We start from the raw sequence: 13,113 nt of genomic DNA on the forward strand, positions 1-13,113 counted from the left end.
TAGGTGTCTGATTCCAGCGCTTAGAACAGTGCTTTGCACATAGTAAGCGCTTACCAAATGCCATCATCATTATTATTATTATTAACAAATACCATCATTATTATTCTAAGAGAAGCAGCGTGGCTTCAGTGGAAAGAGCATGGGATTGGGAGTCAGAGGTCGTGGGTTCTAATCCCGCCCCCGCCACTTGTCAGCTGTGTGACTTTGGGCAAGTCACTTCACTTCTCTGGGCCTTGGTTACCTCATCTGGAAAATGGGGATTAAGACCGTGAGCCCCACATGGGACAACCTGATTACCTTGTGTCTCTCCCAGTGCTTAGAACAGTGCTTGGCACTTAACAAATGCTATTATTATTATTTTAATTATTAATATTAATTACTATTTATCATTAATATTTAATAGTATAAATAATAATAATAATAATTCAGTGCTCTGCTTTCATGGGAAGCAGCGTGGCTCAGTGGAAAGAGCCCAGGCTTGGAAGTCAGAGGTCATGGGTTCTAATTCTGGCTCCGCCACATCAGCTGTATGGCTTTGGGCAAGTCACTTCACTTCTCTGGGCCTCGGTTACCTCATCTGGAAAATGGGGATTAAGACTTTGAGCCCCACATGGGACAACCTGATTACCTTGTGTCTCTCCCAGCGCTTAGAACAGTGCTTGGCACTTACCAAATACCATTATTATTATTATTATTAATAATAATTCTGTGCTCTGCTTTCATGGTAAGCAGCGTGGCTCAGTGGAAAGAGCCCGGGCTTGGTAGTCAGAGGTCATGGGTTCTAATTCCGGCTCCGCCGCTTATCAGCTGTGTGGCTTTGGGCAAGTCACTTCATTTCTCTGGGCCTCAGTTACCTCATCTGGAAAATGGGGATTGACTGTGAGCCCCACATGGGACAACCTGATTATCTTGTGTCTCTCCCAGCGCTTAGAACAGTGCTTGGAACTTAACAAATACCATTATTATTATTATTATTATTATTATTATTAATTCTGTGCTCTGCTTTCATGGCTGCTTTCAATAATAATAATTCTGTGCTCTGCTTTCATGGTAAGCAGCGTGGCTCAGTGGAAAGAGCCGGGGCTTGGGAGTCAGAGGTCATGGGTTCTAATTCTGGCTCCGCCACTTATCACCTGTGTGGCTTTGGACAAGTCACTTCACTTCTGGGCCTCGGTTACCTCATCTGGAAAATGGGGATGAAGACTGTGAGCCCCACGTGGGACAACCTGATCACGTTGTATCCTCCCCAGCGCTTAGAACAGTGCTTTGCACATAGTAAGCGCTTAACAAATGCCATCATTATTATTATTATTATTATTATTATTATTATTATGGCTGGACTTAAAGGGCCATCAGGCCTTGACCGTCTCTAGATGTTGCCAACTTGGACCTCCCAAGCGCTTAGTACAGTGCTCTGCACACAGTAAGCGCTCAATAAATACGATTGATTGATTGATTAGGGACCGTCTCTGTATGTTGCCAACTTGTACTTCCCAAGCGCTTAGTACAGTGCTCTGCACACAGTAAGCGCTCAATAAATACGATAGATTGATTGATTGATTGATTTTGAGAAAGGCAGTTCCTCCTCCAGGCCACCAGGAGGCGCCAGCACACTGCAGCAGGCTCACCATTCACCTTAGTGACGGTTACCAACTAATAGTAATAATAATAATAATAATAATAATAATTAAGGTATTTGTATATGGAACACGGTATATGGAAATGGTATATGGTATATGGAATGGTATATGGGAAGCAGCATGGCTCAGTGGAAAGAGCGCGGACTTTGGAGTCACAGGTCATGGGTTCGAATTCCAGCTCTGCCAATTGTCAGCTATGTGACTTTGGGCAAGTCACTTAACTTCTCTGGGCCTCAGCTACCTCATCTGTAAAATGGGGATGAAGACTGTGAGCCCTCCGTGGGACAACCTGATCACCTTGTAACCTCCCCAGCGCTTAGAACAGTGCTTGACCCATAGTAAGCGCTTAACAAATGCCATCATCATCATCAAAACTCTATGGACACAGTACCAGAACGATTGCAGATGGAGGTGGGGTGTTCAGGGGGAGATAATAAGCGCTTAGTACAGTGCTCTGCACACAGTAAGTGCTCAATAAATACGATTGATGATGATAATAATAATAATAATGGCATTTATTAAGCGCTTACTATGTGCAAAGCACCGTTCTAAGTGCTGTGGAGGTCACATGGTGATCAGGTTGTCCCACGGGGGGCTCGCAGTCTTACTGCCCATTTTACAGATGAGGTCACTGAGGCACACAGTGACTATCCATGGTGTCACTGTGAGTCGCAGACGACTCAACAGCGTAAGACAAGACGATATTTGTTAAGCACTTTCTATATGCAGTGCACTGTACTAAGCGGTGGAGTGGATAACTAGGTGCAGGGCAGAGTGTACTGGCCGCTTACTGGGCGCTGGGGGCCCACACAAGAAAAGCGAAGTCCATCATCTCTGACCTTCAGCTTGCAGTTGGTGAAGGGGCTGTGGCGTAATAATAATTGTGGCCCATGTCAAACGCTTTCTTTGTGTTTAAACTGTGAGCCCACTGTTGGGTAGGGACTGTCTCTATATGTTGCCAACTTGTACTTCCCAAGCGCTTAGTCCAGTGCTCTGCACACAGTAAGCGCTCAATAAATACGATTGATGATGATGATGATGTATTAAACGCTGAGGCAGATTCAAGATAAACAGGTCCCACACGGGCCTCATAGTCTAAGTAGGAGGGAGAACGGGTATTGAGACCCTCTTTTGCAGATGAGGGAACTGAGGCACAGAGAAGTCGTGACTTGCCCAGGGTTACACAGCAGTTTTTAGACTGTGAGCCCACTGTTGGGTAGGGACTGTCTCTATATGTTGCCAATTTGTACTTCCCGAGCGCTTAGTAAAGTGCTCTGCACATAGTAAGCGCTCAATAAATGCGATTGATGATGATACGTAGCGGAGCCGGGATTCGAATCCAAGGCCTCCGACTCCTAGGCCCCTGCTCAACTACGCAACGCTGCTTCCCTGTTGAGTGAGAGCATGTTTCAATATCTGACATCCAGGAGTAACACTTAACAAATTCTGCAATTATATTGTCATCGTAATTATTGGTAGGAGTAAATCCCTAACAAATAGACACCTGGGGGCTGAGGGGGCTGTCGGACGTGACCCTGGAAGTGGGGGGATCAGTCAAGGAGGACTGGTTTCGTTCATTCAGTCGTATTTACTGAGCGCTTCCTGTGTGCAGAGCACTGTACTAAGCGCTTGGGAAGTCCAAGTCAGCAACATACAGAGACAGTCCCGGGCTCACAGTCTAGAAGGGGGAGACAGAGAACAAAACGAAACATATTAACAAAATAAAATAAATAGAATAAATATGTACAAATAAAACAGAGTAATAAATACGTGCAAACATATATACAGGTGATGTGGGGAGGGGAAGGAGGTAAGGCCGGGGGGATGGGAAGGGGGAGGAGGGGAGTGGTTTATATCAATCAATCAATCGTATTTATTGAGCGCTTACTATGTGCAGAGCACTGTACTAAGCGCTTGGGAAGTACAAATTGGCAACACATAGAGACAGTCCCTACCCAACAGTGGGCTCACAGTCTAAAAGGGGGAGACAGAACAAAACCAAACATACCAACAAAATAAAATAAATAGGATAGATACGTACAAGTAAAATAAATAAATAAATAAATAGAGTAATAAATATGTACAACCATATATACATATATACAGGTGCTGTGGGGAAGGGAAGGAGGTAAGATGGGGGGATGGAGAGGGGGACGAGGGGGAGAGGAAGGAAGGGGCTCCACCCAGTTCATCAATCGGCGTACCCCAAAATACGGGGCCTCCTGATTCAATCGATGATGTTTATTGAGCCCTTATTCCATGCAGTGTGGTGTACTGAGCAGTCAGGAATGCCCGTTTCCGTGTCGGGGGAGGAAGCTACAGCCGTGATCTGGCGGTCCTCTTGGCTTCCCCAGAACCCACGGGGCGAAGGGCCGGGGGCCCTCTGTCCCAGCCCCATCCTAGCCTCGCCTGCCAACTCCTGCCTTGTGCCACCCAGTTGGGAGGTCTCCAGCTTTCCTGGGCATCGGGGGGCCCTGGTGCCGCAGTGCCCCTGTGTCTCCCCCGTTATCTTAGAACACCTTGAAGAGGGGGAGCTACTGCCGAACCCTAAGTGAAGGAAAACACCGGCTATAATACCCCGCAGTGGCCGTCCAGCGCGGGATCCAGCCTGGCGGTCATGGCCAGCTGACCGCTGCCTTGTTCCGCCACATGGTCCTTGCCCACCGGGGTCCCAGTGGAGGCCGGCAGAGGCTGGCCGCCTTTCGCACCCGGCCCAGGACAATTCCGGAGGCTGGGTCGGAGCCGGGGGCTTGGGAGGGGTCTGGGATCAATCAATCAATCAATCAATCAATCGTATTTATTGAGCGCTTACTATGTGCAGAGCACTGTACTAAGCGCTTGGGAAGTACAAATTGGCAACAGATAGAGACAGTCCCTACCCAACAGTGGGCTCACAGTCTAAAAGGGGGAGACAGAGAACAGAACCAAACATGCCAACAAAATAAAATAAATAGGATAGAAATGTACACGTAAAATAAATAAATAGAGTAATAAATATGTACAACCATATATACATATATACAGGTGCTGTGGGGAAGGGAAGGAGGTAAGACGGGGGGATGGAGAGGGGGAGAGGAAAGAAGGGGCTCAGTCTGGGAAGGCCTCCTGGAGGAGGTGAGCTCTCAGCAGGGCCTTGAAGGGAGGAAGAGAGCTACCTTGGTGGATGGGCAGAGGGATTGGGGGCATTCCAGGCCCGGGGGATGACGTGGGCCGGGGGTCGATGGCGGGACAGGCGAGAGCGAGGTACAGTGAGGAGATTAGCGGTGGAGGAGGGAGGTGGGATCAGGGACCCGGGCCATTCCGCAACTGAAACACTCCTCTTGTGCCAGGCCCGCTGGCTCCTGGGGGCGGGAACGAGCTGCCATCCTCGGCGTCCCTCTTTGAGCACGTGGACCGGATGCCCCGGGCCCCCGAGCCCGCCCGAAGGCTCCCCGGGAAGATCCAGCTGATCGCCATGCAGCCCATCCCGGCCCCGCCGCTGGCCGACATGGCTCTGTCGGACCGCATCGCCGAGACCAATAAGATGAACAAGGAGGTGGGTGTAACGGGGGGTGTCCATGTCAGTGTCCATGAGCACCCCCTTCCCCACCACGGGGACCGTCGCTACCCTCTGTGCCCCCGTTGTGCCCACTTCTGGGGGTGGTGGGTCAGGAGGGGGAGACTGGCAGGAAGCGGCCCCGCCACAGTGGATGCTGGGGTCCCCTTGGGGATCAGCCCTATTTAATGATTTCTGGGGTTCCCCCTCAATCTGGGGTGCCACCTGGAGCTCCCAACCTGGGAAGGGACTTGGTCCCCTCTGGAACCCCAGCAAAAGTGGATGTTGGGAAAAATTGGGGCATCAAGCCCAGAGGTGGCACACGGACCAAGCCAAGCCTGCCGCCATCCGACTTGCTTCCTGTCCCCGGCAGGGCAGGGGCGGCCCGGGGATGAGAGAGCCAGCAGGATGGGGTCCGTGGGCACCCTGGGCACCCTGCACCCCTTTGCCAAGGGAAGCCAGAATTTGGAGGGAGGGCCCAGGGCAGGGGGATGCCCAAGAGGGAGGGGACGGGCAAGCTGGTGTTGCTTGGGGGATGACGGCCGGGTGAAGCCAGCGGTGAGCATCGGGCCTATGCTTCTTGCCCCCTGCCCAGATTCAGACCGCCCTGCGGCACAAGTCAGAGATCGAACATCACCGCAACAAGATCCGGCTGCGGGCCAAGCGGCGTGGCCACTACGAGTTCCCCGTGGCAGACGACCTGGCGTCCGGCGACTCCCGCGAGCGGCACCGCGTCTATCGCAAGGCCCAGATGCAGATCGACAAGATCCTGGACCCAGGGGCCAGCGTGCCCAGCGTCTTCATAGAGCCCAGGAAGAGGTGCCGAGGCGGGGGGCTGCCACCGCTGGGGTTTGCCGTAGTCAGAAGGGGACGAGCTGGGGACTGTCCCCTCCCTGTTCCCCCACCCCTCCTAGTGATAGGGCATGTCCGTGGGTTGGTTTAGACCTGGACCCTGTGGAATTCCCAAGAACGCTTGGCGGAACCGGAAACCACCCGGGCATTCCCCTTCCGGGCAAAGTGTCTTGGCTGGAGTGGGTGGTTCCGTTCTGGGAGAAAATCCGCTGCTTTGTCCATATCTTGCTGCCGCTCCCAGCACCGACACCCCTTCCGGGCCGCGGAGGCCCCGGCGGGGCGGGACTGGGGGGCGGCCTTGGCCCCAACTTCTTTCTCAGCTGTGAAGCCGCGTGGCCCAGTGGAAAGAGCCCGGGCTTTGGAGTCAGATCAGTTCAAATCCCAACTCCGCCAATTGTCAGCCGTGTGACTTTGGGCAAGTCACTTAACTTCTCTGTGCCTCAGTTACCTCATCTGGAAAATGGGGATTAAGACTTGTGAGCCCCCCGTGGGGCAGCCTGATCACCCTGTAACCTCCCCAGTGCTTAGAACAGTGCTCTGCACATCGTAAGTGCTTAATAAATGCCATCATCGTCATTTCTCAGCCCCAATTCCCTTCCCCCCTGCCACCCACCACCATCCTGTGTCTCTCTGGGCACTGACCCTTCCCATCTGACCCCCTGGCTGCCTCCCCGCCGCCATTCCCACCCCTCCAGCTCCGCCGCATCCCTGCCGACCCGCGGCCCCTCGGTGCGGTTGGTAACGTCCTGCCCAGGTGGGACACGGTGCCTTTGGTCTGTGCCCCCAGTGCTGTGGGCTCCGAGTCCCCGGAGGGGTGGGCTGTCAGCGTACGTTTGTTGCTGATGGAGTTGACAGTCCCAGGGAGGGGGCAAGCCCGCTTTCCAAACGCCAGCCTGTGCCCATTCTGGGGGCTGGAGGTCCCAATTGGCAGCGCCTTGTGGGGTGGGCAAGAAGGTATCTTCTCTGAGCGCCCCGCTCAGCAGGCGTTGTGCTTCCAGCTCCAGGGCCAAGCGTTCCCCCAAGCTCCGGCGACGCCACCCTGCCACCAGCAGCAGCCCCGCCGACGCCGAGCGCGACCGCCTCCTCACCACCGACAGCGACGGCACCTGCAAGCGGCCCCCCGGCGTCCACAACTCCGCCTACGTCGTACGTAGGGCCGCGGTTCGGTGGGGTGTCGCGGGGAGACGCGCTCCGGAGGAGCGAAGAGCGTGGGCGGGGGCGTGGTGGGAAGGCAGAGTGGAGGGCGTTACCACTGTGACAGGCGCAGCTGACGCACGCTGTCTCTGTCTCGACCGTGGGCGCAGTCGGACCCCGACCTCCCCGCCGAGCCGCGGACGCCTTCCTCCGAGGAGCCGGGAGGGGATGCGGACCAACCCACCGGCCCCCCGTACGTCCCGCCCCGCCCATCCATCGAAGAGGCCCGCCAGACCATGCACTGCCTTCTGGATGACGCCTTCGCCCTGGTGGCCCCCGGCGGCCCCTGTGCCACCCCCCCCGTGGCCCGGGCACCCCCAGCCAGCCACGGCACCCCCGGAGCTGAAGGGAGGCGAGCCGGCCCGTGGGGCCCCGTGTCGGTGGCCCACAACCCCGGCCACGTGAGTGGGAACCATTGGCCATCTCTCCCCTTCTCCCCTCCTTTGGCTGCTCCCCACCCCCAGGGTCTGCGGGGTCACGTGGACCTGCAGGTGGTGCCCATTTGGGGGTCCCTATCACCCCTACCTAACTCTCAGCCTCTCCCTGGGAGGACAGGCCGGGAGTGGGGTTTGTGGGGCAGATCAGCATCTTGATCAGTGTCACGGTGGCCGTTGGGTAGGGCGAGATAGGGCCGCACAGCAGCGGGGTGGGAACGGAGGAGCTTAGGGCGATCTGTCCATCCAGAGGCCGATCAGAGTCCGCTCCCTCTCCGAGGACCCCGGTGCCCGCCCATCCGTCCCGCCGAGTCCAGCCGGGGTCGGCGCCGTTCCTCCATCCCGGTGCCGGCTAGCGTGGGTGGCTGAGCGGACGCTGACTAACCGCCCGGGCCAGGTCGGGTTCCCCCGGCTGAGTGAGAACCGGGTTCGCCCCCTTTCCCGTGGGAGAGCCGAGGCCCAGCCGGAAAAGGCCAGGAACTGACCCGGCCGAGCACTCCAGCCGGCGACGGGGGGAAAATTAATCCAACAGGTTCGTCAGGATGGGTGGTGCTGGGCTGGGCACCTATTGTGTCTCGGAAGGCGGCTACCTGGCCGAGGGGCGAGGCTTCCACCGGGCCGAGGGCAAGGAGAATTTGGGACCACCTGAGGCCGGAAAGGACAACAGAGTCTGCCCAATGGCTCAAACACGAGCAGGGACTGCAGGGAGAGGGCAGGGGCGGGGAAGAGACTCACTCTGGCCCTGCATTGGGGGCAGAAAGTGCCCTCCCCCAAGGCCCCTTCCTTTCATTCATTCATCCATTCAGTCGTATTTATTGAGCACTTACTGTGTGCAGAGCACTGTACTAAGCGCTTGGCAACAGAGACGATCCCTACCGAACAACGGGTTCACAGTCTAGAAGATATCTAGAAGATACGATTTTCCTTCACACCCTTGGGTTCCATGATTAAGGCCTCTCACATGCTCCAAGCAGCGAAACCCCAGTTTTCAATCTTGCTTCTCATCTCTCTTTCGTTTCATCAGAGAAGCAGCGTGGCTCGGTGGAAAGGGCCCGGGCTTCGGAGTCAGAGGTCGTGGGTTCAAATCCCGGCTCCGCCCCTTGTCAGCTGGGTGGCTTTGGGCAAGTCACTTAACCTCTCTGTGCCTCAGTTCCCTCATCTGTAAAATGGGGATTAATCAATCAATCAATCGTATTTATTGAGCGCTTACTGTGTGCAGAGCACTGGACTAAGCGCTTGGGAAGTCCAAGTTGGCAACATATAGAGACGGTCCCTACCCAACAGTGGGCTCACAGTCTAGAAGGGGGAGACAGAGAACAAAACAGAACATATTAAAAAAATAAAATAAATAGAATAAATATGTACAAGTAAAATAAATAAATAGAGTAATAAATACGTGCAAACATATACAGGTGCTGTGGGGAAGGGAAGGAGGTAAGGCGGGGTGGGGATGGAGAGGGGGATTAAGACTGAGTCCCACGTGGGACAACCTGATCCCCTTGTAACCTCCCCAGCGCTTAGAACAGTGCTTTGCACATAGTAAGCGCTTAATAAATGCCATTGTCATTAATATTATTATTATTATTTAACCTTGAAGTGTTATTTTAAACATTTCTACAGTCCCAGCCATGATAACAGAGGGCTCCACAAGGTTGGCATTGCCTCTCAGCATCGGTGTACCCCCCCGTCCCACCTCAGGGCAGCTGGGGAGAGCCCAGGAGACCCCTAATCCCACTACTGCCCTTTCACAGGGGGCAGTTTGTTGTTTGAACTGTGCACTTGAGTCGTCATGGCTCGGGCAGCCCAAGACCACGGGCACAGGTCCACCTCCCTGCCGGTCCCCCGCCCGCAGGCAGTGCCCAGTCGAAGACTCCGTCCCCCATCCTTAGCTGGTCTGCTCACTCATCTCTACCTGATACCCCTCTCTGCTCTGCCTCTTCTCCCCTAGCGCTACGACAGCTACTGCCTGACGCCCCAACCGGCTCCAGCTCCGGCCCAGAGGTAAAGACGGCGGGTAGTTGGGCGGGTGGGGACGGGAGGCTACGCGGGACGTGTTGGGGGCGAAAAGGGTGGCGTAATAATAATAAAAAAAACGCTATTTAAGTGCTTACTGTACTAAGTGCTGGGGTAAATACAAGAGGATCGGTTTGGACACAGTCCCTGCCCCACAAGGGCTGCGGGGAATTCAGACATTGAGGCCCCCCATTTTGCAGTGACGAAACCAAGGGCAGGGTGGGGGGTGTGCAGCACTTCTTTGCAACCCAGGTGATGCCCGCCTGCTTTCGCGTGGCTCAGTGGAAAGAGCCCGGGCTCTGGAGTCAGAGTTCAGGGGTTCAAATCCCGGCTCCGCCACTCGTCAGCTGTGTGACTTTGGGCAAGTCACGTAACTTCTCTGAGCCTCAGTTACCTCACCTGTAAAATGGAGGGATTAAGACTGTGAGCCCCTCGTGGGACAACTTGATCACCCTTTAACCTCCCCAGCGCTTAGAACAGTGCTTTGCACAAAGTAAGCGCTTAATAAGTGCCATCGTTATTGTGATTCTTATTATCCCCAGGCCTGGTTTCGGTCCCGGCTTCCTCCCACCCCCCGAGCCCCAGCAGCCGGTGGCGGGTGCCCCGTTCGCCACCCGCGGGGTTCCCGTCGAGCAGCTGCCGTCCGTGGCCCGACCCCGGCCCATCGGGGGGGCCACAGGTAGGTCCTGGAGGCCCAGCATCTGGGGCGGGTTGGAGGGGGCTGGAAAGCAGCGCCCGGAAGGTCCTTTTCCACCCCCCAAGGACCAGGTCAGGCCGGGCTGGTTGGGCAGCGGAGCAAACCGGAGAGCATTTCCAACTCATGGAGACTGGTTGACTGACAGGGCCGGGCCCCAGTCTCCCAAACCAGTTCGGGTCTTGTGTTTGACCCTTCAGAGGCGGGCAGGGCCCCTGCTCTGTTTACCCCAAACGCCAGCCCCTGGCTGCCCCCGGTCAGATCCAGAGCCTGCTGGCCTCCGCTAAGCTAGGCCACATGGGCCAGGACGGGCGGGTGAGTGGTCTCGGGGCTCAGTGGAGCCTCATTAGCAACTAATCTGGAGCCGGCGCCAACCTCCCTGCTTTGCCTGAATCGCCTCAGGTGAAATGGGCAGTGAGATTCTGTGGGGGTGGGGAAAGGGCCTGTTTCTGAGCCCCAGTGGGGACAGAGAAGGGAGAGACTGGGCTGGGAGTCTGAAGGGCCTGGGGGCTGGGCCCAGCTTTGACTCAGGTGGCCAGTCCTGGCTCGGGTCCGGCCCAGTCCAGGACCGTCTCTCCAACAGTGGCAGCAGGGCACTGAGAGGAACTGCGTGTTGGTTACCCTCCTGAGCATCCACTTCGGTGGTTTGAGATGGACCATCCAATGCCCCTGACTCTCCCCTCTCCATCCCTGATTCTCCCCTAGTGACCCTTGCCATCCTCGGCTCCCCTTCAGTGACCCTTCAGAGACCATCCAACACTCCCGCTCTCCCCTCTCCACCTCTGACTCTCCCCCAGTGACCTGACTCGGACCATCCAGTGACCCTGATTCTCCCTCCAAGACTGGGGCTAGGCCCCGGAGACCTCACTAATCCCCTTCTCCCCATATCTGAAACCCTTCTCCCCCTTTTAGACTGTGAGCCCACTGTTGGGTAGGGACTGTCTCTATATGTTGCCGACTTGTACTTCCCAAGCTCTTAGTACAGTGCTCTGCACACAGTAAGCGCTCAGTAAATACGATTGATTGATTGATTGAGGAGGAGCGTTCACTCCTCCAGGTTTTCTGCCGCTTCTTCGGGGATGTTCTACGATGGAACGAAGAGCCTCATCAAGCACTTTTTGAAGCTAAGAAGGGCTTTTTCTCCCCTCATAATGATAATGATAATACATTCATTCATTCAATCGTATTTATTGAGCACTTACTGCGTGCAGAGCACTGTACTAAGCACTTGGGATGTACAAGTTGGCAACATATGTTCATAATAATAATGTTCACTCCATCCCTGATCCCCCTAACCCCTTCCGAGAGTACCAGCTGGTTAGTGAGGCCAGTCTCTCCGACAAGTTACCTCGGTAAGTCCATTAGCCACTCTGGGCCTCTGTTTCCCTGACCGTAGAGTGGACGGACGGTGACCCCTATTCCTCCCCGCCCTCCAGGGTTGCCTGGCACTGGAGAGTCCTCAAACGCACCCCAATCCAAGGGAGGATTATTATTATACTGTGCCCGGCTGTGCGGCCCGAGTGCCCCGGGACCCCCCTTCCCCTGACCGGCTTCTCAGGGCAGCAGCCCCAGTGCCAGTCCATGGGGCCCGTGAGACCCTGAAGTCCCTCCCCTTGCCAGACTGATGGCCGCTTCTTCACCAGGGCCCCAGGGGCAGCAGCTCGTCCCACTGGACCTCCCCGGCCGCATCGCAGCCCAGCCCGTGGACGTCCCAACTGGAAGAGCCGGGCCCGGCCAGTGTGGGGGGCCGGGCTGGCCCTCGCTCGGTGGCCAGGAGCAGGGAGTGAGGAGAGGAGAGGCCGTGAGTATTGCGCTTGGCTCCTGACCCCAGAAGGCGGTTTCTGCTCCCCCTTCTTGCCCCGTCCTGTCTCCGCCCGTCGATTTCCCCCCGTGCCCTTACCCTCATCCCTGAGGCGAAGACCGGTTGGGGGTGGGAGGGTATGGGAGACTGGGTTTGGGGGCGGAGGGTGGCCCTTTTCAATTGATTTCCAAGCCTGCTTGCCGAGAAGGAGTTTTTAGCGCCAAGGTGTAAATCCTAGAACTCCTAATTCTGATTCCTTGGCCCCCGGCGTAAGTACAGTCTTGGTTATCTCTCCATTAGAGAAGCAGTGCAGCCTAGTGGAGGGGCCCCGGGCACGGGAGTCAGGGGACGTGGATTCTCATCCCCGGCTCTGCCACTTGCCTGCCCTGTGATCTCGGGCAAGTCACTTCATTTTTCTGGGCCTCCGGTTCCCCATCTGGAAAATGGGTTTTTCAGTGCCTGCTGCCCCCCTTACCTAGACTGTGAGTCCCATGTGGGACAGGGACTGTGTCAGATCGGATTATATTGTATCATCTCCCCCCCCTTCCCATGCTCAGCAAAGTGCTTGGCGTATGGTAAGCGCTTAAGAAATACGCAGTGATTATCCACCTCAGTGCTGGGTACCGTCCCGACTCCTTGCATGGGTAATTGAAAGCAGAAGTACCCACCTGCTCTTGCCTGGTAACGCACCCTTTCGCTTTCCCCGAGCCAAGTTTCCGGCTATTCCCCAGTGTCGGCCCCTTCCCTCGCCCACCCTCGCTCTGCCCGGCGGTAGCAGCCTGCGATGTTGCGGTTTGGGGGGGCCCTGAACTCTTTCCTGGCCCTTCCCTCCGTGATGGCATGTCATGGCTGTTCATCCTCATTCCTCCCCACTTCCCTCAGCTGGCAAGGGGGTCCCGGCGGAGCCTGCCCCAAGGGAGGGGGACTCAAAGCCTCTCCTGGTGTGGTCG

The 13,113-nt window shown here is 55.9% G+C and overlaps 1 protein-coding gene across 1 annotated transcript in view; it reads left to right on the forward strand.

Moving 5' to 3' along the window:
- The window catches only part of KIAA1549 (KIAA1549 ortholog), a 55,547-nt gene that overhangs the window by 40,800 nt on the left and 1,634 nt on the right, over positions 1 to 13,113 (forward strand). Inside the window, exons 14-20 of the mRNA XM_038753550.1 lie at positions 4,970 to 5,175; positions 5,771 to 5,994; positions 7,026 to 7,173; positions 7,332 to 7,622; positions 9,604 to 9,656; positions 10,211 to 10,347; positions 12,006 to 12,163. Coding sequence (XP_038609478.1) covers positions 4,970 to 5,175; positions 5,771 to 5,994; positions 7,026 to 7,173; positions 7,332 to 7,622; positions 9,604 to 9,656; positions 10,211 to 10,347; positions 12,006 to 12,163 — 1,217 coding nt within the window. The remainder of the gene's footprint in view (positions 1 to 4,969; positions 5,176 to 5,770; positions 5,995 to 7,025; positions 7,174 to 7,331; positions 7,623 to 9,603; positions 9,657 to 10,210; positions 10,348 to 12,005; positions 12,164 to 13,113) is intronic.

The sequence above is a fragment of the Tachyglossus aculeatus genome, chromosome 11 (genome assembly GCF_015852505.1).
Source record: "Tachyglossus aculeatus isolate mTacAcu1 chromosome 11, mTacAcu1.pri, whole genome shotgun sequence".
NCBI lineage: Eukaryota > Metazoa > Chordata > Mammalia > Monotremata > Tachyglossidae > Tachyglossus > Tachyglossus aculeatus.